Genomic DNA, 24,728 nt, shown 5'->3' with positions numbered 1-24,728 from the left:
CTTCTTTATACACAAGTATTATTGTAGCTCGAAAAATTTTTCAACAAAAAGCCTCACGCTGGAGATGGTAGCAGCAACGTGGGTAGCAGATTTACCAACAAAGGTTATTCTTGCAGCTACAGTCTACACTACATAACCAAGTTTGTTGTCCGGTCTTCGTATTCGTATTTTGCGGATCTTGTCGATGCTGGCTGCCGCCGAGAGCTTTATTCAGGGGTATTTCTTCCTCGAAACTCCGCATGTGATAGTGCCGGTCGAATAAACGATATTTTGCGTCGATCGACTGTTGAAAATATTTACAGTTTTCATGACTAGTAGCTTCGAGTTTCACCTGCTCCGGGTGACCATGGCTCAGCTTCTTAAAGCGCATGGCTTTGACAAATGCAACAACCGGGCTCTGGATCTTGTCACCGACCTTTACGTGCGGTATTTCCAGCTGCTCTTACAGACCGTCACAAAATACATGGAGGCCCGCAATGACATTGAGCCCAACATCCAGGACATCTCCGACGCTTTCCTGGAGCTCAAGATTATCTCGCCGGCGCGAAGGCTGGACGCCTTTGATTCTGATCGACTTGTTACGCAGGGCTTGAGCAATTTCGAATACTGGTTCCAAAGTGACATGAACACGCGACTACGAGAGGTGGCTAGACCAAACAAAGAGTTTCTCACAGAGCTGGCAGAGCTCAAGAGCTCGATGGATATACACACAAAGATGAACAGTCTGACCGCAGCATTGGGCCAAGCAACCCCAGGACTACACAGGCAGCCGACCCAGCCCCTGGAGCCATTGAGCGTGCCGGCAAACGAAAACGAACCGATCGACGATGGAATACGATTGGACCCGGACTGGATCCGTTTTGTGCTGCGCGGGCAGCTGAGCGAAAAACCTGACACGAAGTTCAAAGGAACAATTCTCGAAGAATATGTTCCGCAAGATTTACAGCAACCCACAGTGACCTCAAATAACGATCATGTGGTCTTTGGACCCACTCCAGAAAACCTGGTGCAACATTTGCCTTACGCAGAAAATCAACAAATGGACGATTCCGATGATATATAGCTTCCCCACTCTATAAACGTCTATTAGACTTGAACTTCTTCTGCTTCCGCGGAGGTTTCTGAACCTTGTTGGAGGTTTTTGGTTTCGATTTGGACTCGTTGTCCGACTCCTCGTCCCAATTGATGTCGTCTCCTTTCTTGTGCTTGTATCTAAGTCTATTTTTCTGGCCTCTGATTGGACCCTGTCTGACAGCCTCCACATATGCATCGATAGAGTCTTTATTGAGTACATCTTCCTGCTCTTCGGCTTCTTCAATGACCAACTTACCATTCTTCGTCTTGAACTCGTTCTCCAATGTCTTTTTCGTGAATTTCTTTGGTTTTGAAGACGAGATGTGAGTCAGTGTCTGCTTGTCCAGCAGATCAAGCGGCATCTCTCTAGACTCGGAAATGTATTGTTGAGACTTTCCAGATGGCTGATCCTCCTCCTCTTCGGACTCAGAATCGCTGTACAGAGCTGCCTCGTAACCAGACATCACTCCTGACTCTGCAGCATTTGTGCCTGTAGCTTGCGACTTCTTTCTCTTGGCTCTGGCCTTCGACTTCTTAATGTTGGCAACAAGTTTCTTGTCCTCCTCGGGGATGCTTTCCTCAACAAGCTCGACTCCGAACTTTCGGATCAGTCTCTCAATGATGTGTTTGACCTTTGATCTAAAATGATTCTTGTGCTCATGAGAGGCGGCCATCAAGTTGGTCAGTAAGCCTTTCATGTTCTGTGCAACCATCTCTTCCGGCAAACTCAAAATCGCAACTTTGACAAAGCCAAGCGTAGCCTTGATGATTTCCCTGTTTTTGGAGGTCAAGAAGAGTTCAACTGTTTGGTATAGTTCGGATATGAACTGAATATCCAGTTTCGAGTGATATTCATACACTAAGCGAGCAAGCGAAGTGATAGCAGCACTGATCATATTCGGAGTGGCTCCCACCAAACCTGCAGAGCAAATGGTGAAAAATTCTTGAAGCGAGGCGGTCGAATCGGGCATCTCGGGATCGTTCATCGAGTTCTTAACTGGGGTTCCTTCAAATTCAGCCATCTTGGCAGCCATCACGATAAGAGTTTCGTAAGCAGACTCTCTGGTCTTCTCGTTCAGACTCTTTGTGCTGATGATCACCTCTGAGACAACAGCAGGAATGAAATGCAGGTTTTCTGCTGGCAAAATCTTGATGATATCCAGAATCAGTGCAAATCTCGCGGACTTGGCTGCCGTCATGGTAGTCTCTGTGGTCTCGAGAAGAAGAGACAAAATATTAGAAATGAAATTCAGAACTGCTTTCTGTCCGGCATCCGCTTCCAATAGCCGACTGACGATTCTGTAAGAACGCTTCTGGATTTGAACGTCCGCAATTTTAACTGTCTGATTGAAGATCGAGAATAACGCATTGTAGCAAGATTCAGGGACGTACTTAGCCATCAAGACTATCAGGTCCATCATGGTGATTGACAATTTCGGAATACTGGACTTCGCAGATGGCTCATCCGTCTTGATCATATCGGTTTCTTTTTCGTCATCCAACGCTTGCTTCAAAATCGAACAAACTTTGTCAAAGGTGGCAGAAAGATCTTCCGGCTTCGAAATCTGCAAGTATGCATCAATTGTTTCCAGAACAAAACCTCTTTGGGCCATTGAAGTTTGAGAGAAAACATTGAACAGCACCGACAACAATTTCGATGCTTTTGTAGCTGAGAGATATTCGATATTCTTTTGGGCTTCCTCTAAGGGGAATTTTTGTGCTAAAACCATATCCTCCAAAACACCCAATGAATAAGCGACATTACTTTCCACCAGGAGCTTGAGAGCATGGCAAATCGTGTTTCTCAAATCGGCTTTTTCATACAAAAGTCCCGCCAATTTAGAAGCAAAATCGTCGGTGAAACTTTGAGTTAAATCGGTAGGAAGATCACAGAAGTGAGGCATGAGAGACCAAATTTGATCCACAATTGTGGCAAAAATCTTGATGTTCATGGACTCTGGATTTCCTTCAGCTATTTTTCGCTCAAAGAATTCCACGTTTGGAAGAATCTCAGAAATGTAGAATCCCAGACTAGCATGTCTTACATTGTCTCTCAAAAGCGGTAGCAGCCAAGCTCTCCCAATAGCTTGTGGATTGGTGAGATTCAATGGAAGCACTTTCAAAACTTCTTCCGGCCCAATCGAGCCGATAGCGACGGCAATAACATTTTCACTGACTTGGTTAAGTTCGAATCCTTCCAGTTCATTGGACCGCCAGTCGCCGATTATTTGTAGATGGCTAGCAAAATAGGGGCCCGCACGAAATCTGAATTTAGCCAGAATGCTTATGATGACTTCACAAATCTCCTTGGCAGATTCCCTATACTTAACCGTCAAGTATTCATTCGTTAGCTCAGAAAGTTGTTCTATAATCTCTTCAACGTTTTCAAAAACCTCCGGAAGTGTCTTTGGCGGTTCAAGAAGGTAATTCACATCAACTGAGTCGGTGACAATTGCAATCAGGCATTGCGAAGCACTGATACGAACATTGGGATTTTCGCTCAGGAAAAATTCACCCACGATTTTGAAGACGTCTGGTAGCTTCAAGATACATTTGTATGCGTCCACAGACTTGGCGTAGGAAGTGAGAGCCCTAGCAATAACGGCCAACCAGGATGGGGTCAGATGCTGGTCATTAAGGGCCGGTTTGAGATCGAATAGCACGTTTAGGACTTGAATAAATTTATCTTCGTCAACCTTGTCATTCATAGATTGGAAGAGTCCTTCGAAAGCTTCAAAGGAGGACGAAACCAGGTACTGGTCACTGGTCTTGGCCACAACAAGAAGAACGTCACAAAGCGGCATTATTTGTCTCAAAGGCCATGAATTGGCCTTTGTAATAGCAGCAATCAATTGCAAGTTGTGTATTATTTCAGTATTGAGCTCCTTATTTTTCTTCTCCTGTTGTTGTCTTTCCAACAATTTGATGACCGAGTTCAGTGCAAATTCACCACAAAGGGTTGAAGCAGGATGCTCAAGAGAAGGCCCAGCCGGAACAGTGCTCAGTATTTTGTGCACAGCCTCTTGTGCTCTCTTTCTAACCTTTGGTCTGTGATCCATAGACAGCTGGAGCAGACCTGTGAGGCCTCTTTTTGGGCTAATCTTATAGTTGTTCGAATTAATCCAAGCACCAGTCTCTTGGGCAACAAGAAGGCTTTCAAGAACACCTATGCTCGATCTCAACAATGGAGCCCCAGACTCGTCACTTGACAAGGCGGGAGCCAGACGTGCGACAATTTCACTGAATTTTGATCTTAGAAGCTGTTTCGGCGTGTACGGAGACACCAAGTCCAGGAAATAAAGAGCCACAGCAGCAAGGTTTCCATCTTTGATGTTTTCACCATCACAGCACTGATCCAAAAGAGAAAGGAAGGAGACAAAATATGTAACGGGAGTCTGCTTCTGCTTTTGATCTTTCAAGTTTTCATCGACGGCCTGAAGCACAAGAGCCAGTTGTTTCTGATTTTCAAGTTTGGAATTCAACTGTGTTCTTATTCTACCAAGTCTCGAGTCCAACTCCATGTCTAACAGGAGAGGATCATCTTCGAAGGTAGACATAATAATACAGAGATAAAAAAAAGCTGAAAAAAAAAAAAAAAAAAAATTTCGATATGCGTGTAAGGGTGTGGTACTGATTTTTCATCAAATAATTTTGAATTTTCAGTATCCAAGACAATCATGAAAGGACTTGTCAGATTGAGATTAGCCCGTATGGGTAGAAAACATCAGCCACTATACAACATTGTGGTGAGCCACAAAAGAACGCGTAGAGATGGAAAACCGATCGAAGTGATAGGAACTTATGATCCGAGACCTAGTCCGCTTACTCCTACACAACAATCGGAGGGAGTGATACCGGTGAAAGATGTAAAGCTAGACTTCCAAAGATCGAAGTATTGGATTTCAGTGGGCGCACAGCCAACTAAAACTGTTGAGGATTTACTTAAGAAAGCTGGCATCCTTTACCCAGAGTGGCCATCTCCCGCGAGAAATGCAAAGGTGACTCCTCGCGCGGAAATTCCAATAGAAGGTAAGAAGTTCGCCTAAATACATGTATATACAATCAAGACCCCTCACTGCATCAGTTTGGATCTTTAAATGGGCCAATTAAATTTTGTGGTCCGACCGGTAACCTTTAGGCTATTTAGGAGACGTTTATAAAAACTTAGGATGGAGAACGTCAAGGTCAAATGGAACCACCATTTGACCTTTGCTAGCAATGACAATACCGGTTCTAGGCTTACAATATATATATAGCGCTATTTTTCTACTGTTGCTCCCTAAACTTTTTAGTTAGCAATGTCCATACAGAGTTTGATCCAAATTTCAGATAAAACGGCGCTAATTGTTCCTGAGACTAAGCTTGAGCTTAGCTACTTTCAGCTAAACAGTATTGTCTATCATCTCCAATCGATCTTCACAAACTCCGTCTCTCCCCTTTCCCGTAAGGGGTCACAGAAACAATTGAGGATCGCAACCTGTCTGCCAAACGGACTCGAGCTGGTTGCCTCATTTCTTGCTGTTGCCACAGCAGGAAACGTGATCACGCCGTTAAATCCAAAATACACAAGATCGGAGTTTGTCGGCTATCTCTCTGACCTGCAAACGGACGCTGTCATCGTTCCTCGCTACGGCCACCTGAAGCCTGACTCAGAGGTTGTTTCTGCTGCCCGGGCAATCCCTACAAAGCCCTTTATTATTGAAATCTGGTACGACACAGCACGGTCCTTGCTTCAGTACGAGATATTCCATCCAGAAACATTGGCATCTATGTACAATTCAGTTATCGACAAATCAGGTCTACCTCCTAAAGAAGCAGGAAGCCAGATGCCAGGCCTTGCCAAAAACACGGATATTGCATTGATATTGTTCACAAGTGGCACCACAGGGAAAGCAAAGAAAGTCCCCTTGACGCATTCCAATCTCACTAGCTCAATGATAAATATCATTAAATCGTACAAACTAAGAAGCCGGGACAGAAATTATGTGATCATGCCTTTATTCCACATCCACGGACTCCAGGTTCTATTAGCGTCCCTCGCATCACAAGGGTCCGTTGTCGTCCCAAATCGCTTTTCCGCATCTAAGTTCTACCCGCAACTAAGAGAATGGAATTTCAACTGGTACTCGGCCGTCCCAACTATCCATATCATCCTGCTGAATCGCCGTCTTCCCAAAGAACTCAAAGGAAAGCTGCGGTTCATCAGGTCTTGTTCCTCCTCGTTGCCGTCAGCCGTCTTCACCGAGCTTGAATCGAGTTTTGGATGTCCTGTGGTGGAAGCCTACGGCATGACTGAGGCATCGCATCAAGTGACTTCAAATAACATACCATTCCACGGCAAGATACCCAGAAAGGCTGGCACAGTTGGCATTCCTCAAGGATCTGTGGAAGTCATAATCATTGATGAAAATGAGGCAAACCTGAACAAGTGCCAAGTTGGACAAGTAGCTATTTCCGGACCCAATGTCACACTGGGATATCTGCAAAATGAATCTGCAAACAAAGAGTCGTTCTTCAATTTTCACGGAAAACGCTTCTTCAAAACGGGTGATCTTGGAATGTTTGATAATGAAGGACGACTAGTCCTCAAGGGAAGAATAAAAGAGATCATCAATAAAGGTGGAGAAAAAATCTCACCGGTTGAAATTGATTCAGTGGTGAGCTCGCATGAGAAAGTGAAGGACTGCGTCTCCTTCGGATATCCCGACAAGAAGTATGGAGAGAATATTGGATGTGGTATAGTTTGCAAGAACGGCACCTCGTTGACCGAAACCGAATTGAAAACGTGGCTTCAGGGTAGATTGGCAGGCTTCAAGCTACCACAAAAGGTTTACATTGTTCAGGAATTGCCCAAATCTCCAACCGGTAAAATTAACAGGAGGCTAATGAGCCAGGTCTTTGGCCTAGATGCAAAAGTTTAGCTGAAAAGCCAAGGTCTGCAATCCCAGAATTCGTCTTTGATTATGTCGCAATGGAGTTTCTTGATTTCCGATTTTTTCAGTTTCTTCTGTAACCTTTGTGTTTGTCTTTTGGACAGGTCTATGTTCGAATCGCATCCGAAATCCAGCTCTCTTACAAAGATGGTACCTTTTTTGTATATTTCTGGCTCGTTGTTATAGTTGATGCCAAACTCCTTGAATAAGATCTCATGCTTGTCTGAACTCAATGTCCCAATAAGCCTATTCTCTGCTTCTTGAGTCGTTAAGCCCCCTTTGACGAGAGACCAGAAGGTAGTATTATACAGATTATTGATGTGACAATCAACTTGTCTCCATCTGAAGTAATCTTTTACCAGTTCTTTAGTTGGGTAGCAAACTGTTCGTGCATCAAAAGTCGGCAGCCGGTCAGGCTGAAGTGGTTTTTCGGGAAACGATTGACTCCAGTAATATTGGTAATATGCAGTAATTGTGGATGCAAATGTTGAGATGAGCTTGAATTCTCTTCGCTCAAACAAGTCGCACTGTCTCTGTAACAAAAATGAGTACTCGTCGGAATCCCCATAGGCCATAATGATATTAGGAATGGTTTCCATCAATTTCAGTGCTGCTGAATTCATCACCTCAAGGGCGCGTAGATCGTTTGGTTTTTCGAAGTCATACTTAGAAGAAAATTTATGAAACCCTCTTCCATCGACACGAATTACTATGTAGGTTTCGGGGAGGAGTATGGACTCTCTTTCGAAATTCTTGACGTACTCGTATCGTGATTTAGCCATAATTTTTTATATATTTTAGGGCGGTGTATTAATTGCAGAAGACGGTAGCACTCCATAGTGCCGTGAAACCCGGACTGTTTTAAAATAGTGACCTCATTTCATCATTCTATTGACAAGCTCTAGGAGTGCCATACTGACACAGGTGTCCCCATTCGAGGCATGACTACTTTATTCGAGTGTGCTACTTGCTAGCCCTTGCACAGACTACATGATAAATACGATTTTTCAATGTCGGTAAATAGTTGAAGAAGTGGGCTTTAGTTCATTAGCAAAAATGTAAAATCACTAGTTTGTGATGTTCAAGTGAAACCTTGGAAAGCTTAGATAGTGAATTTAAATTTCCTCGATACTAGGAATTATGACTGCCGGTTTGATACTGACCTGGGACAACAGAGGCAAAGGGTGCTACAACTCTGTAGCAGCTACGAAGGAGAACCTTTACTTCACGTATCAGTCTGGTACTACGTTGATCTCAAGTAACCTGCCTCTGTCAGGTGTATTGAATTACCACAGGCTTTAAAACTAACAGTTATTAATGTATGGAATTTGAAAATTGAGATTCGTGAACTAGTTTTCTGGCTACACAATGATGACTGTTAGGCAAGAAGTTGTGTGACCTGCTATTTAGAGGGAATTGCATCGGCTCGTATTTCGTTGCGCTCGTGGCACATCAATTCTAGCTTACAATCACCCCTTATCACAAAGATAGATGTCGTGGGATCTGAAAAATTTTATTTGGAAAAATATTTTTTTGAATCAGCTACATCCCAATGACTACAGCCAAGTTCAGAACACTGGAAAGGGAGCACCGCTTCAAAAATCCTCCGAAGGACAAGTCGGCTTTTCAGATGCTCTATGATGCGGTCAGGCCGCATGTCGGATCTTTCAACGCTTTGACAGATGGTCCTGATGGAGGACTTTTGAACTTAGCCGTGAAAGACATTGGAACAAAAACGATTTTCGACACCAATGATGCCACTGGAACGGGAAATAAACTGAGAATAAGAGTTGACTCTGTGCAGATTGCCAAACCGCAAGTTCCATCGACCGACAAACTCTCAGTGGTCAGAAACACCTACCCTGCAGAGTGCAGAGAAAGAATGACAACTTACAGGGCTAGACTCCTTCTCAAAGTGTGTTGGTCCATAAACGACGGCGAAGAGATTAGTGAAGTTAGGGAAGCAGGTCAAATTCCGATCATGTTGCAATCCAACAGATGTCATCTTGAAAACTTGTCCCCTGATCAGCTTGTAAAACTGAGGGAAGAGAGCGATGAATTGGGAGGATATTTTATTGTCAATGGTATTGAAAAACTGATCAGAATGCTTATTGTGCAAAGACGCAACCACCCGATGGCAATCATAAGACCATCGTTCACTAATAGAGGCACTTCGTATTCGCATTTTGGTGTTCAGATTCGCTCGGTGAGGCCAGATCAAACTTCGCAGACAAACGTTTTGCATTACCTTAATGATGGAAATGTCACGTTCAGATTCTCCTGGAGGAAAAACGAATATTTGATTCCTGTGGTGATGATCTTGAAAGCACTGATCGAAACTAATGATAGAGAAATCTTTGATGGTGTTGTGGGAGCCGACACTGGAAACTCTTTCTTGACTGATCGTTTGGAGTTGCTGCTAAGAACTTATAAGAACTACAATCTTTACTCGCAAAAAGAGACTCTGGCCTATCTCGGTGACAAATTTAGGGTGGTGTTTGGTGCTACCCCTGACATGTCTGATATCAGCGTGGGGGAGGAGGTTATCAAAAGGATTGTTCTAGTTCACTTGGAAAAGAACGAGGACAAATTCCGTATGCTCCTATTCATGATTAGAAAACTTTACTCCTTGGTGGCTGGAGATTGCTCTCCAGACAATCCGGATGCAACCCAGCATCAAGAGATTTTGCTGGGGGGTTTCCTCTATGGAATGATTTTGAAAGAGAAAATTGAGGAATATCTCCAAAACATCAGATTGCAAGTACAATCGGACATCAATAGAGGCATTGCAGTGAATTTCTCAGACAGGAAGTACATGTCAAGAGTGTTCTTGAGAATCAATGAGAATATTGGTCAGAAACTACAGTACTTTTTGTCAACCGGTAACCTGGTCTCGCAATCTGGTCTCGACTTGCAACAAGTGAGTGGTTATACTGTGGTGGCAGAAAAGATTAATTTCCATCGTTTCATATCTCACTTCCGAATGGTCCACAGAGGTTCTTTCTTTGCGCAGTTGAAGACCACTGCGGTCCGTAAATTGCTCCCCGAATCTTGGGGATTTCTGTGTCCTGTCCACACTCCAGATGGATCTCCTTGTGGATTGCTAAACCACTTGGCTCACAAATGCCAAATCACCACAAAGGCATCAGACGTCACAAAGGTCCCAAAGTTGCTTCACAAGTTGGGTGTTTCACCGACTGCTTCCGCTATGAATATATCTGGTCCGAATGTCTGCTGTGTTCAATTGGACGGTAGAATCATTGGTTGGTGCTCTCACAAGCAGGGGAAGATCGTTGCTGATACCCTGAGATTTTGGAAGGTGGAGGGACACCACGAAATTCCCCTAGATTTGGAAATTGGATATGTTCCGCCATCCTCTGGCGGTCAGTATCCAGGTCTTTATTTGTTTGCTGGAGCCTCAAGAATGGTGAGACCAGTCAGATACCTTCCATTGGACAAAGAGGATATCGTCGGTCCCTTTGAGCAAGTCTTCATGAACGTTGCTGTTATTCCTTCAGAGATCGAAAGTAATATCCACACACATGTTGAATTTGCGCCAACCAATATTCTCTCCATCCTAGCTAATTTGACCCCATTTTCGGATTTCAACCAGTCTCCAAGAAACATGTACCAATGCCAGATGGGTAAGCAAACCATGGGAACTCCCGGTGTTGCCCTGTGCCACAGGAGCGACAACAAGCTCTACCGTCTTCAATCGGGTCAGACACCAATCGTTAAAGCCAATCTCTATGACGATTATGGAATGGACAATTTCCCCAACGGAACCAACGCAGTTGTTGCAGTCATCTCGTATACAGGATACGATATGGACGATGCGATGATTATCAACAAGTCTGCTGATGAGAGAGGATTCGGTTATGGAGTGGTGTACAAAGTTGAAAAAGTGGACTTATCTTTGAATAGGAAGAGAGGAGATCCAATCACTCAACACTTTGGCTTTGGAGGCGACGAATGGCCTGAAAGCTGGAAAGAGAAGCTAGATAACGACGGGCTGCCACACATTGGAGTTCACGTCGAAGAAGGCGACCCTATTTGCGCTTATTACGATGATATTTTGGGCAAAACTAAAGTGAAGACCTACCATAGTTCTGAGCCAGCTTTCATCGAGGAAGTGAAGCTTCTGGGAGATGACAATGGAACAAGCGAGTTCCAGACGCTTTCGATAAAATACCGTATTACCAGACAGCCATTAATCGGAGACAAATTTTCATCGAGACACGGCCAAAAGGGTGTCTGCTCGAGAAAGTGGCCTCAGATTGATATGCCCTTCAGCGAGACTGGTATCCAGCCGGATGTGATCATCAATCCGCATGCATTCCCATCGAGAATGACCATTGGTATGTTTGTCGAGTCACTTGCTGGAAAAGCTGGAGCGTTACACGGTATTGCTCAGGACGCAACTCCATGGAAATTCAGCGAATCGGACACACCCGCAGACTACTTTGGCGAGCAGCTGCAAAAAGCCGGTTACAACTACCACGGAAACGAGCCGTTGTATTCTGGTGTGACGGGAGAAGAGCTTCGCGCAGATATATACATCGGAGTCGTTTATTACCAAAGATTGAGACACATGGTGAACGACAAATTCCAAGTCAGATCGACAGGTCCCGTGAATTCTCTCACATTGCAACCTGTCAAAGGTAGAAAGAGACACGGAGGTATCCGTGTGGGAGAAATGGAGAGAGATGCCCTTATCGGTCACGGAACGTCTTTCTTGCTTCAAGACAGATTGCTCAACTGCTCGGACTATACACAGACCGCGATTTGCCGCTCATGTGGCTCGTTACTGTCCACGCAAATGTCCGTCCCTCGCATCGGCACTCAGGCCACTACGAGATGTCGTCGCTGCGCCAAAAAGATTGATCGTGTGCTACAAAATATGGATGAAATGGATATTTGGGAGGATGGCCAAGGAACCAAGTTTATTGGAGGTGGGGATACAACCACCGTCGCTATTCCGTTTGTTCTCAAGTACCTGGATTCTGAGCTTTCAGCCATGGGCATCCGCATGCACTACAACGTTGTGCCATAGAGGCCAGGAAATTTTGCAGAGTATAATCCCTACACCGAATGTACAAGTTTTCTTAAAAACTACTTTTTATTAGATCTATCGCGTAATAGCTGCATAAACAGGTTGACGATGAGCGAACAGCATCTGCCACAGGGCTATAATCTGCGTCCACTAGAGAAGGAAGACTATTTCAGGGGCTATTTGCAAACGTTGGAAACTCTGACCTCGGTAGGTGATGTAGATCAGGAGCACTTCAATGACATAGTTGATTACTGGAAGTCACAGCCTAAAACATACAAAAATCTGGTGATCACCGACTACGAATCGCAAGTGGTGGCGGTTGGGTCATTGATTGTGGAATCTAAACTGATTCATGGCTGTGCCAAAGTGGGCCATATTGAAGATATAGCTGTGAGACCTGATCAGCAAGGAAAAAAACTGGGTCTGTACCTGATTCGTCAGCTGATTGAATTAGCTAAAGAGGAAGGTTGTTACAAAGTTATATTAGATTGCGACCCGAAAAATGAGGGCTTCTATGTTAAATGCGGAATGTCCAGAGCTGGACTCGAGATGGAGTACCGTTTCTAGTGCAGGAGGTTTTTCAGAAGATGACCTATTGCGCTTGCTATGCCGTCCACCTTCACCAAGACATTGAACGTGTCGTCAAGGTCGATGCTACTCTCGCCATCGGTATACATGCACTCCAATCTGGATTGGAACTCGCCGACAAATTCGGCGTCGTCACTGTCAAACGCAAGTTTCCAGTTGACTGTCAACTGCTTGCCGTCTTTGGCAATAGTCACAATCTGGCAGTTTTTAAATCGAGCAAACACAGCTAGTCTGTCGTTTTGCAAACTTGCAGAGATATCATTCACATTGTATTCCGCACCAAGGCTATCAAATAGCTGTGTCCAGACTTTCAATCTGCGCTTTGCTAAATTAATATATGAATTAGTTGCATAGATGAAAAGCGACAAGTCTTTTTTGGCACAACATAGCCTGATTAGCTTGTTGATTTCTGCCATCTCGCTCACAATTGAGTGCTTCGATTTTGCGATCTCGAGATTTTCGACTCTCTCTTGTGAAAACTCAACAGCTACCCTGAACTCCAAATAGTATTTGAAATTTATAGTAAATGTAAACTCCCCTGGCCCTTGCTGGACATCAGAGATAACCATATGCGGGTAAAACATTTTGATGAGTTGGAGTCGCCTGTCCATGTCGACTGACGGCAGATTGGAGTGTTCTTGTAGTAGCTGACATGTTTGAAGATATCCTTGTAAGTTGAACTGATTCTCACCAGTTAGTTCAAGTTTGCGTTTTTTGAGCTCATCGACCTTTTGGACCAAATCATCTCGTTCGAACTCCAGGTTCAATATCTGCTGCCTGAGGTTCGAATATTCTTCTGCAGACATCGATTTTCGAATTGTAAACAACTTGATCCTCCTTGACTTTCACGCACGACCTCAAAATAAGTTGAAAAAAATAGCGTTCAAGCCATTAAACGTACTAGATGGTATCCACGCCAGAACTGAAGAAATTTGTGGACAAGAATCTCAAAGTCACGCTCAACTCATCGAGAGTAGTCAGAGGGAGGCTTGCAGGCTATGATCTTTTCCTAAACTTGAACTTATCAGATGCCGTGGAACTGATTACAAACAAACAATCTACAGATGAAGTGAAAGTGGGAAGCTGTATCATCAGAGGTAATTCAGTTATTAGCATAGAACCAGTGGAATGACAAATTTTAAGCTACCGCGTTATCTATACATCTGAAAAGGCTTTATCCAACAACAAATCGTGCGCTGATTCCTCTCTGTCCGCTGAGTCATCAACGAAACTCACTATCCGCTTCAGGTCTTTATAATAGTTGATCTGAAACTCATCCAATTTGTCCTTATACACGCTTGAGAACTTTTCGTCAGCTTGTGTAATCAATAAATTGTCCAATTTGTGCATGCAATTCAAGTGCCCTAATTTTAGTCTTTTTCGTTTGAGGTCATCCGCACGTTTCAGTATGAGGTCTCTCAAAAACAAAGCCATGTAATGATTTTTGTTTCGCTTATTAATCATAATCTTCGAAGTTGAGCCAGACCGTACGTCTGAACTTAGTAAGGCTTCAATATGGCTCAAGTTGAGCTTGATTGGCCCAGTGCTGGTTCTTTTTTTCTTGCGTGCCTTTTCTGCTTGCAAATCGTCACCATGAGAGTTGGATTCAGCGCTTCCTATCCCATTTTCTTCCGTGTGAAGAGCCTGTTTCAGCTTTTTCACATCTGACTCTTCAAGTCCCAAAGAAGTTAGGTCAGCATCCGTATCGTCAGCATCCGTTGACTTCTTAGACTTTTTAACTCGTTTTGCTTTTTTTGATTCATCGTCACTCGGAGCGTCCTCTAAGAACTTGAGTCGTAGATTTTTCATATAAACAGCAAATGCCTTTTCGTTTTCTGTGTCAACATCGTTGATCAACTGAGATGAATTCTGGCTTTGCTCAGGCGAGTATTTTTTCGTTGGTGGCACGAGCTGTCGGAGTTTTTCAACAAGCTCCAAATTATCATGAGCAATCTCCTCTGCCACATTCAGTCTAGAATCAATTGTAACAGTAGCCAGCGGGTTATTGAACGGATTAGCTAAAATCTTATCTGCTTTGAAGTCAGTCTCCAAGAAAAGATATATTAACCACAAAAACCTCTCAACCTCGTCGTTCGGATCTGATTCCGTTTTCAGCCAGATATCGTTAAATATTGATCCCGAAGACATGGCAAAACCCGCGTGGTCCATATTGTCGGTCTCCGTTTGTGACAATTGCTGAGCAGTCGGAAAAAACAGCTTTCCAATCTCGTACTCATGCACACAGAGCAGGAATAGTAAACTGACAACATTCAAATGAAATTTATTGTCCTCGTTCATCCCCAAGATGAACTCCTTGAAATTTTTTGGAACTTCCTGATTCAAGTCGTTGATTGATTTTAGGATTGATTTTATGCGAGGTGTATCTTGTAATGGCTTCACAGCGGACATCGGGAAGTAATTTTTCGTGTCTTCTGTCTTGAGTCTGGCTTCAACAGGATGAAGAACGTAAAACTTCTCGAAAATGGAAGTATGGTCTCCAACATGTAGAGAGGGCACAGAATGATAAGTTCTAAACTGAGATTTCATAGCGTGGTCAAAATTCACGGTCGTGTTCAGGCGGCCGATATTAACAAGGATGCTGATAACTGAGAAATTCAAGGCGTAGCTTAGATCATGCGAAAGGCGATCTTTCAAGACTTTGGAGACCTTGCTACTTTTCATGAGAGTCACAAGGTAAAGCTCAAAGAACGTCAAAGAAGATCCATCATTGAAGTGCTCAGTGCCAGATTCATCTCTATAGTATTTGAAGTGCTCCGGCCAATCGAAATGCTCCCCCGACTTTTTGAAAGGGTTGGTGAATATTCTCCTGTTGTTGAAGAATAACCTCATTAGGAAAACGAAGCGTATATCCTTTCGCCAGTAAGGCTCTCCATCGGCCTTCTTTAAGTGTCTAGTGCGCGAATTCGTCAGTACCGATGGGTGTAACTTCTCTTTAACTCCGTCATCAGATTGTCTTTTGCGTTTTTTCGTATCTTCAGCTTCCGTGATCTTATCTTCCGACTCGACAAGAAGAGGATCCGAGGACTTTGACTGTTGGTCTGCCGGGGGATGAGTGTATTCCACATTGGGATCTACCTGCGTGTTATTGGTTATACTATCATGAACTGGATCAAATGACATGTTTCAAAAGTATTTAAATCTTCAACAACCTCGCTATAGACAAGATGGTGCACGGTTGTCGAAATTCTCGAAGAACCCCAGCGTTAAACTTTTGGACTATTCTGTTATTTCAAGCACGATAAGTGGAGGTGTAAGGATTCGATTATACACGTGCTCCGAGCCGCATGATAATTTAATTACTGCTGCCCTACAAAATTGCAAAGTAGAGAAAAGTTCCATAGGTGATTTTTCTAGTCGAGTAAGTCAAGCCAGCATGTTGTTTGGTGTGAAGCTCCAAAATGAAGTATTTCCTCCATGGAAAAACTACTACATCGATTATGATCATTTGAAGAGGCTTTTGAAGGAAAACGTTATCGAATCCACTGAAAATCATCCGGGATCCTCTTCAGCTATGAGTGCATGGTCTGAGAAAGATGAGGCAGAGTTCGCTTCACAGTTGGACGCTGAATTGGAAAAGGTGTACACTTTCCAAATTTCTAAGTACAAAGAGCTCGACGAGGAAATATCCAAGCTGGAACTTCAAAGCGAGGAGTACTTGAAAAGCATTTCCGAGAAAAAAAGCACCGATCTTGACGCCAAGACATTTCAGAAGAAGCTTGAGGAGCTTTTGTGGCTGGCAAAGGAACTAGATCATTTTGCAAGACTCAATTTCACGGGTTTCATTAAGATTGTCAAAAAGCATGACAGACTGCATAAAGGCTACTCTGTGAAAGCATTATTGAACGTGCGAATGAAGTCGTTGCCATTGAATAACATCAGTGAGGATACGTCTCCATATCTTTTCAGAATCTCAACATTGTACTCTTTTGTTAGAGACCAAATGGGCTCAAGCTCATTGTCGACCTCTCTTCAGAACTCAATTCAAAAACTGTCATCTTCTGGAAGAATATCTACCACTCCGAGCGCATCGTTGAACAATATGGGCCAAAAGGATTATGGATACAAAGTTCTCAAGTTCTGGATCCATCCTGATAATCTAATGGAAATCAAAACTACTATTTTGAGACACCTACCGGTCCTTATATATACCAACCAGAATGACGATGATGATGACGATTACAGTGTGGACCCAAAAATTACATCTCTTTACTTCGATAACAGACAGTTCGAATTGTACAACAATAAACTACTGAAGAATTTAAACAAAACACCCTCGCTCAGGATAAGATGGTCAGGAAAACTAAGGGATAACCCAGAACTCACGATTGAGAAGAAGATCTTTGACTACGACACTGGAACTTCTAATGATGTCCGTCTTTCATTGAAGGAGAAGTACATAGATGATTTCATTTTCCAGAAAGATGCCAAAGATGAACAAGAGGACATGGAGCTTCCAAACCGCCTGAAGAAAAATGCCAATACGAAATTGACTCTGGACAAGTTTGTTAGGAGATTGGAAAAGAAGGGCATCTCAAAGGAATCAATTGATAAGTTATCTTCCAACTTCAAGGAATTGCAACAGTTTATTAGAGAGAACGATTTGCAACCAACCTTGAGAACTGTTCACACCAGAACCGCCTTCCAAATGCCAGGTGATGACAGAGTCCGTATTACAATCGACTCTGATATTTTGTTCATCAGAGAAGACTCTTTTGACCCTGATAGACCGATCAGAAACCCAAGCGAATGGCATAGAATGGATATTGATTCCGCAATTGACAATCCATATTCACTTTTGAGAAAGGGCGAGTACGCCAAATTCCCTTATTCCGTCATGGAAATCAAATTGGCCAACTCAATTTTTAATAACCCTTCTTCCAGAACTCTCGCCTGGATCAACGATTTGACTAATGGGCACCTAGTTAAGGAGGTTCCAAATTTCTCAAAGTTCATCCAAGGTATCTCTTCTCTTTTCTTGGAAGATGACAATTTGGATATTCTTCCTTTTTGGCTTCCAGAGCTGGAAAATGACATTAGGAAAAACCCTGAACAAGCGTATCATGATTCAAGGGAGAAGCAAATAAGGCAGCAGCAACAGGATGAGGTACTCAAGAATCTAAAAAAGAAAGTTGGGGAAAGCCCTAATCCTGTGACCAATACGGGAACGGTGCATTTGGATCAAATTGTTGAAGAGGAAGAGGATTTGGACGATAATGAATCTTCCGACGAGGAGTCTGCCACTGATGTGAGCCCCTCGGGGAAATCTACTTCCAATATGGTTTTAGGTTCAAATACTTTGATGACATCTGGTGCTCCATCTGAATCTAAGAGTCTTGTTGAACCCCCAAAAAAGAAAATGTTGAATGTTGCTTCCTATTTCATACCTGTGTTTTCAAAGGCCTCCAAACTAGAAGGATACGAGTCTGAAGACGAAGAGATTGTTTTGCCACCGGGAGTGGTGAAGCCAAAAACTCTTATCAAGCAGTCGGGTCCAATTAAAGTGGAAGCCAAAGTTTGGCTGGCTAACGAGCGCACATTTGTTCGATGGTTGCACATTACTACCTTGCTTTCGGCATTGACATTCACGATATACGCATCTGTGTCTTCCTCACACATCCCGGTTGTCGCCACCAACATTGCGTACATCTATTTTGCGCTAACCCTCTTTTCTGGAGCTTGGGCCTACGCTATTTACATGAAGAGACTGGAGTTGATCAAGCTCAGATCTGGAAGACATTTGGATGGTGTTTTTGGTCCACTAGTCGTAGCACTGGTGCTGATTTTCAGTTTGTGTCTTGAATACTATGCTGGTGTGAAGAAATACAACGAAAAACACTCTCTGCTCACCAGTGAAGGCTTATTCACTTCTACCAATGATGAAGTGAATGCTCTACATCCAGTAGCAAGACTCATTTTACAGAAAATTGTCTCCTTTGTTAATTCTATATAGCTAATGCGGCAATATCATACCCGTATCATTTTTTCAACAGATTGAGCTTGATAGTATTGACTTTGTCTTTTGTTACAAGATAATCATTGAGTTCCAATCCATCATCTGTCGCTATACATGTCAACAATACCTTCAAGTTAGCAAGTAAGTCGTGGTCGTCGAGCTTGGAAAGATTTTCTGATTCGAACACTTGCTGTAAATTCTTCAATAGTAGGGATAATCCAAATTCAAACCGGATGGCCAGATTACTATTTTGAACAACAAATAGAGGGTAAACGCGGAGCTTGGTTTGCATTTTGGAGACTGGGTCCGTAATATAAGAATTAGAGCCAAGAAATTTAAGTGGATATCTCAAAGGCACGTCCAAATAGTTGGACAGTTTGATCACTAGAAATACCACTATACCAAGTAGTGCATTGGTTTTCTCCATTTCTATGCGAGTCATCTTCAGATAATTCAAGCTTTGGGGGAGTCTGTACCCAAAAAGCGAGAACTCCAAGCTATCAGATATTGTTATAGGGAAGATTGTCAAGAGTGTATTGGCTATTCTGGACTTTTCTTTCGATATTTGCGAGCTTATGGATTCCAGATCCAGTGAATAATGAGCATAATCTTCGCGCTTATACTCTTTCAGTAATGCATGGCGTGTTTCACATTGTTTTGCGCGCTGAATGTCAGTAAGACGATAAATCTGCTGTTTGAGAAGCTTATTGCTTAGTTTTTGATTATCAATAAGCGTTTTTAGACAATTGATGGCCACTGGATTACTCTTCGGAGGGCAAGAGTTTCTCAATAGTGACTCAATTTTATCTGTGAGAACTTTTTTAGAGGAAAGCAAATCCACTAAGCAAACAGTCAAGTTATTCAGCTTCATGATCTGATCAAAGGTGCAGGTGGGCTCCTCATGGAGGTAGCTTCTTGCGCTTTTATTCAGGTGATAGGTTTTTAAATCTTTGATCACTTCTCTAGGCAGGTATGTGCTGGACTGCACGTAGTAGCAGTCATCGTTCAGCTTGAGAAGCAGTAAGTTTGGCTCGTTCCTCAACTTGGATTCAATGACCTCGTAGTCGCTACCGAGATTGACCAAAAATGAAAGTTTCACATTGTAACGTACCAACAATTTCCAATCAGTGTCTATTTTGGCGTAAAGGTTGATAGTGAATGATTTGAGAGATAAACTGGAAAGTTGTATATCGTCGCAAATATGGACCGAGTCAGAGAAAACTCGACTAATATAAAATGGGGTTTTCGTATCTAAAAAATGGTTAACTGTGAAAAAGCACTCCAGAAACATGCGCTTGTTGATTGCCTGAATCTCCAGCTGACGCTCCACAGGATCACTTCCTAGTTGAACCTTGTCTTGGCTTGAAAACTCCTCGTTTCGAGACAATTGAATCAAATCTCCCACCCGACTCAATGTCTTGACCTTATTGTTCTGAGTACTTGCACCGTTGGCCATATTCACAGTGGATTTTGTCTTCAATCTCAGTAATCGGGGATCCTTGCCGGACACATTTGCAGGTAATTTGAGGTTCCTCACCAATATTGCTTGCACGTGTCGTATTTTTCGTTGGTTTCTAGCACTAAAAGCCTGTCGCTGGGCCAGGTTCCAGCTTGTGGATCGTTCGCAATCCAGATGGGGCACGGAGGTCATCAAAGATTTGATATTTTATTTATTTATTTACACTACACAGCCAGTCCGTCATATTTTTCCAATGTCTTTCATGATAACGCTCGCTCATTTTTGCGAGGTCCACGGCCCCTCCATGGTGATATGCACTCAGAATGTGCACTCTGGCGAGCTACTAGACTCTTATTATGGAGCAAAAGTACCACCATCTTCGGTGTGCAAGTCATGTGAATTTATAGTGCCCCAGGAGAGCACAAGTCTCCGGACCCAATCGGGAGATCAAATTTACATCAGTACGCAGCATCCATCATCACAGCCCAGATATGCAGCCCTACGCCAAACGATAATGCGAGTTTTTACAATTGAATCGAATCATGATATGAATAAGCCTTTAAGCTTCGGCGATTCCAAAAACGGATATTCTGTGAGTTTGGGCTTCAAGCTTATAGATGATACCGCTAGGGGGTCGGAAAGACGATATTCCCTTATTTTTACCTGCGACAGCGAACAGAAGCTTTATGAGAACTACTCTGTCATTCTTGATCAGCTGATTGCCATGGTCAAATATATCACAACAAGATCGATGCACATCATAGGAAACCGTCGCAAAAACGAGAATAATAACGAGACGTACCTGCGCAGGGGGTCTCGGATGCCCAAAATCAAAAGCATCATCGAATTGTTGCAGGATGACAACTTCTTTGTAAAATTACATCTGTGGGCCTCGTCATTACTTGACCAATTATAAGTTTAGCGATACATAGCTCATAGAGAGAAAGCAAGAATAATTTTAGGCGACTTCCTGGTCTGGGTAGCTTCTCAAATCCAACGTAAGAGTTTTAGAGGTGTTGAGCTTCTGCTCTCTGTAAATTCCGACCAAAGCATCACTCCGTTCAAAAAGTCCATTTTTCAGGCTGATAACGATGAACTGGAAATCTGGACCTGCGTTCTTCGCGATGTAATTGGCAATTTTGTTCACGTTGGCATTATCAAGGGCGGCATCGACTTCATCCAACACAAAAAATGGTGAAGGATGATGCGAGTGGATTGTGAATAGCAGGGCGAGAGCAGCGATAGTTTTCTCGCCGCCAGAGAGAAGCTCCATGTCTCTAAATCTCTTCATTGGAGGCATGGCATGATACTTCACACCGTGCAAATACGGCTCATCCTCGTCTTCGAGAGTCAGATATGCAGATCCCCCGAGAGGAGAAACGTTGGATTTGGTAAGATCCTTGTAGACGCCATCTATCGTTGCTGCTATGTGATTGAAGGTGTCCATAAACTGCTTGTATCTCTTAGACTTGACAGTTTGAAACTCTGCCGCAATCTTCTTCTCCTCTTGCTTGGCTTCAGAGAACTCTGCTTCCAAATCAGCCAGTCTCCTCTTAACATCTTCGAGTCTTTCTCGCGCCTTCATATTAGGATTCATTGATGACAATTCTGCCGTGATTCGATCTATTTCTGTTTTTAGCTCACTCAGCAGTTCCTCAAGTGCTCCTGACTTGAAGCTAGACTTCAGGCCCGTGAAGTCAATTTCAATCTCGTCTGCAAGCATATTCTCGTCGTTTTCAGATTCGTCAAGAGGAATGTCGTCCATGGAGCCAAAAGATAACGGTAGCTGCACATTTTCTAGCTTGCAATTTTTCAGGATGTTCATCTTTTCAAGCTTGGCTTTCTCAACCACATCTTCAAGGTTGGCAATCTTCTTGTTGATGTCGGAAACCTGCAGACGGGCGTCGGAAACTACATCTTCCAACTGGTGGTAATCAGTCAGCTGTGTCTTGCGCTGGCCTTTAGCTCTTTGCAGCTCCTCTATCAGCACTTCGTGCTCACTTTCAAAGGTGTCAAGATCGTTCTCTATCGTCTCTTTGCGTGAGACCAGCTTGCTATAGTTGTTCTCGAGCTTCGACATGTCTTTATTAAGGCGATCCAGGCGCGATTGATAGTCGTCCAGTCTGTCCCTTTCAAATCCAAGTTTATTCTCAAGGTATTGGATTTGTTTGATGTATCTTGCCTTCTCCTTAGAATGACCCCTCGACTTCGATCCATACGTTTCCTCGTATTCGGAAATGTTCGCAAGGTTGTGTTTTTGACAGAAAGAGGCATATATTTCCTGCTGAACACTTGCGAGTTCCCCATTGGTAGAATCCACTTTCGACTGTGCTTCTGTAAGCTTTTCTTTCAACCCTTGTAGCTCTTTCTCCAATTCAACTTGTATGCTTTTTTGATTTTTGATTTCAGCATTTGTGTCATTCAACAGCCTATCCAGTTCGAGTCTGGCATTTTGCAGTGGAGGAATCTGACCTTCAAATGCCGCTGCCTCATCCATGAGCTTTTTTTCCAAGAGCTCGCTTGTCTTTTTCCTTGAAAGTTCTTCCAATTTGGCCTTGATTTCTTCCTTTTGGGTAGTTAAAGCCTGAATCTCGGATTTGTCCCATCTTCTGCCCCCGTTTTGTGTCAGGCCACCGGTCATAAGACCAGATTTATGAATTAAAGATCCTTCCAAAGTGACAACCTTCACGTCCACGTTCTTCTCCCACTTCACATATTTGGCCACGTCCATATTATCACACACTATTGAGTTTCCACAAACATACTGAACAGCTCTTTCCAATTCAGGATCAAACGTGACAACATCAAAGGTTGGGCGCACATGCTCGTCGATATTACGCAGATAAGCTTGAGGAGGCTTTGACTCAACAGAGTCCAAAGGAATAAATGACGCCACTCCTGCCCTCTGTTCTTTTAAGTAATTAATGCACTTGTTTGCAACACTGAGATTGTCCACAACAATTGCGTCAAAGTTCTTTCCCAGAATTGTCGAGACTGCAAGCTCGTATCTCTTCTGTGTGGGTTTGCATAAATCGCACACTAGACCCCTAACTCCTGGAAACAGTCTTTTGAGTGAAGAGCAATTTTCACGGAGTCTCTTATCTCTGGCAGTTTCCCTTTGGCTGGCATGCAGCTCATTCAATTGAACTAGCACCTCTTTGAGAACCGTGCTCAACTCATATTCTTCCTGAGAGATTTTCTCCTGAGAAGAACGCACAGCATTAAGTTCTTCCTTTTTCTTGTTGAAGGAATTTTGCGCGTCATTGATTTGGGAGACATTTTCTTGAATTTTAGAGCCTATCTCTACCTTTTCGGTTTCAAGGTCGCTAATTCTTGTGCTGACAATTTCGTTTTGACGTGAAACATTCTCAATTTGTAGGTTTAGGGAGTTCACCGAATCTTCAAGGTCGAGCAATCTAGACTCGATATGTCCACCCTTCATGAGAAAATCCTCTCTCAATTTTTTGTATTCTTCTAAAGCTCCGGAGCTCAAAGTCTCCACCGTACTGGCCTCAAATTCTTTTACGTAATTGTCATAAGCCTTTTGGATTGTAGCTAACTGCTTCTCGATTGTGTCAACAATCGCGCTCTGTCTTTCGTGGTCATCGGATAAAGTTTCAATTCTCCTCTTATAATCACTAATTTTTTTGGATAATTGCAAGACCTCAGACTTGAGAGGGATTAAAGCTAGCTGTTTCTCTTTAATTAAAGCAGCCTTTTTCGATATCGATTTCTCAATTTTGTGGTACTCGCTATCATCCTTGTTACGCGTCTTAATCACATTTTTCATTGCAGCTTCATTGTCTTTCAACACCTTCTGCAAATCTTTCAACTCATGAGTGGCGGATTTGAGTTCACGTATACTTTGTTCAAGCTCTTTGTTATTGTGATATAGCTCAGTTAAATATTTCGTCAAAATGAAGTCGGAGAGTTCTTTGCTTTTCAGGTCGAACTGTTCAATTTCGAGAGATTGGTTTTTGTATTGATTGAACTCTTCCCGAAGTGCCTTTTTTCTCGAGTTCAACAATGCCGTGGTGTCGTGCGCTTTCTCTTTCTCTTCCATAAGCATATCGTAGTCTTTTTTATGATCAATCGAACCACTAATAGTCTCGATCAACCGTGTAAGCTCTTCTGGTGATTGCGAGGCGATCTTTTCAACGTCTCCCTGAAACACCAGGAAGTTCCTAGCTTTGATCAAGATATTCTCTCTCTTTAGCACGTCTGTGTACTGAATCGCGCTCACTGTTTTGTTGTTTATTCTGTATTCACCGACACCTGCCTCATTAATACTTCTTTTGAGCTTCAAGATATCTCCATTTGATTTTTCGTAAATGGCCATCACGTATGCTGTAGAGGGATCATTTTCTTCTTCACCACCATCGTCACTTTCGCCCAGAACCCTCCCCCTGTAAATCAGGTCTTTCAGATTATTCGATCTCAAATGGCTAGATTTGATTCCCAACACAAACGAGATCGCATCCATCATGTTGGATTTACCCGATCCGTTAGGCCCAATGATGGAGGTAAAAAACGAGCTACCAAATCCAATGGACGAGGTACCCCTATAGGATTTAAAGTTGTGTAGCTCAAGACCAACGAGTCGCCCCATTATCACTGAATTGAAATCTAGTTGACTGTTCTCAATAT

At 43.1% G+C, this 24,728-nt stretch overlaps 12 protein-coding genes across 12 annotated transcripts; 7 read left to right on the top strand and 5 right to left on the bottom strand.

The window, feature by feature from the left end:
• Positions 1-307: 307 nt before the first annotated feature.
• KL928_001712 (uncharacterized protein) lies at positions 308-1,063 on the top strand (the record flags this gene model as incomplete). Its single annotated transcript, XM_043202108.1, has 1 exon — positions 308-1,063. One exon carries the CDS (start codon positions 308-310, stop codon positions 1,061-1,063), a length of 756 nt encoding a protein of 251 aa, XP_043060989.1.
• Positions 1,064-1,073: 10 nt separating this feature from the next.
• KL928_001711 (uncharacterized protein) lies at positions 1,074-4,595 on the bottom strand (the record flags this gene model as incomplete). The annotated part of the gene is made up of 1 exon (XM_043202107.1): positions 1,074-4,595. The coding sequence occupies one exon, from the start codon at positions 4,593-4,595 to the stop codon at positions 1,074-1,076; it is 3,522 nt and encodes a 1,173-aa protein (XP_043060988.1).
• Positions 4,596-4,751: 156 nt separating this feature from the next.
• On the top strand, positions 4,752-5,120 carry KL928_001710 (uncharacterized protein; the record flags this gene model as incomplete). Its single annotated transcript, XM_043202106.1, has 1 exon — positions 4,752-5,120. One exon carries the CDS (start codon positions 4,752-4,754, stop codon positions 5,118-5,120), a length of 369 nt encoding a protein of 122 aa, XP_043060987.1.
• A 252-nt stretch (positions 5,121-5,372) lies between these two features.
• KL928_001709 (uncharacterized protein) lies at positions 5,373-6,995 on the top strand (the record flags this gene model as incomplete). The annotated part of the gene is made up of 1 exon (XM_043202104.1): positions 5,373-6,995. The coding sequence occupies one exon, from the start codon at positions 5,373-5,375 to the stop codon at positions 6,993-6,995; it is 1,623 nt and encodes a 540-aa protein (XP_043060986.1).
• Positions 6,996-8,559: 1,564 nt separating this feature from the next.
• On the top strand, positions 8,560-12,060 carry KL928_001708 (uncharacterized protein; the record flags this gene model as incomplete). The annotated part of the gene is made up of 1 exon (XM_043202103.1): positions 8,560-12,060. One exon carries the CDS (start codon positions 8,560-8,562, stop codon positions 12,058-12,060), a length of 3,501 nt encoding a protein of 1,166 aa, XP_043060985.1.
• A 563-nt stretch (positions 12,061-12,623) lies between these two features.
• KL928_001707 (uncharacterized protein) lies at positions 12,624-13,454 on the bottom strand (the record flags this gene model as incomplete). The annotated part of the gene is made up of 1 exon (XM_043202102.1): positions 12,624-13,454. One exon carries the CDS (start codon positions 13,452-13,454, stop codon positions 12,624-12,626), a length of 831 nt encoding a protein of 276 aa, XP_043060984.1.
• Positions 13,455-13,552: 98 nt separating this feature from the next.
• KL928_001706 (uncharacterized protein) lies at positions 13,553-13,780 on the top strand (the record flags this gene model as incomplete). The annotated part of the gene is made up of 1 exon (XM_043202101.1): positions 13,553-13,780. One exon carries the CDS (start codon positions 13,553-13,555, stop codon positions 13,778-13,780), a length of 228 nt encoding a protein of 75 aa, XP_043060983.1.
• A 23-nt stretch (positions 13,781-13,803) lies between these two features.
• On the bottom strand, positions 13,804-15,789 carry KL928_001705 (uncharacterized protein; the record flags this gene model as incomplete). The annotated part of the gene is made up of 1 exon (XM_043202100.1): positions 13,804-15,789. One exon carries the CDS (start codon positions 15,787-15,789, stop codon positions 13,804-13,806), a length of 1,986 nt encoding a protein of 661 aa, XP_043060982.1.
• A 253-nt stretch (positions 15,790-16,042) lies between these two features.
• On the top strand, positions 16,043-18,619 carry KL928_001704 (uncharacterized protein; the record flags this gene model as incomplete). Its single annotated transcript, XM_043202099.1, has 1 exon — positions 16,043-18,619. One exon carries the CDS (start codon positions 16,043-16,045, stop codon positions 18,617-18,619), a length of 2,577 nt encoding a protein of 858 aa, XP_043060981.1.
• A 25-nt stretch (positions 18,620-18,644) lies between these two features.
• On the bottom strand, positions 18,645-20,273 carry KL928_001703 (uncharacterized protein; the record flags this gene model as incomplete). The annotated part of the gene is made up of 1 exon (XM_043202098.1): positions 18,645-20,273. The coding sequence occupies one exon, from the start codon at positions 20,271-20,273 to the stop codon at positions 18,645-18,647; it is 1,629 nt and encodes a 542-aa protein (XP_043060980.1).
• A 112-nt stretch (positions 20,274-20,385) lies between these two features.
• KL928_001702 (uncharacterized protein) lies at positions 20,386-20,997 on the top strand (the record flags this gene model as incomplete). Its single annotated transcript, XM_043202097.1, has 1 exon — positions 20,386-20,997. One exon carries the CDS (start codon positions 20,386-20,388, stop codon positions 20,995-20,997), a length of 612 nt encoding a protein of 203 aa, XP_043060979.1.
• A 42-nt stretch (positions 20,998-21,039) lies between these two features.
• On the bottom strand, positions 21,040-24,690 carry KL928_001701 (uncharacterized protein; the record flags this gene model as incomplete). The annotated part of the gene is made up of 1 exon (XM_043202096.1): positions 21,040-24,690. The coding sequence occupies one exon, from the start codon at positions 24,688-24,690 to the stop codon at positions 21,040-21,042; it is 3,651 nt and encodes a 1,216-aa protein (XP_043060978.1).
• Positions 24,691-24,728: the final 38 nt, after the last annotated feature.

This window comes from Ogataea angusta, assembly GCF_019207475.1.
Source record: "Ogataea angusta isolate 61-244 chromosome Unknown 61-244_NODE_3_length_881311_cov_93.026150, whole genome shotgun sequence".
NCBI classification, from domain to species: Eukaryota; Fungi; Ascomycota; class Pichiomycetes; order Pichiales; family Pichiaceae; genus Ogataea; species Ogataea angusta.
The sequence above is the reverse complement of the archived record's forward strand: the minus strand, read 5'-3'. Positions and strand labels throughout refer to the sequence as shown.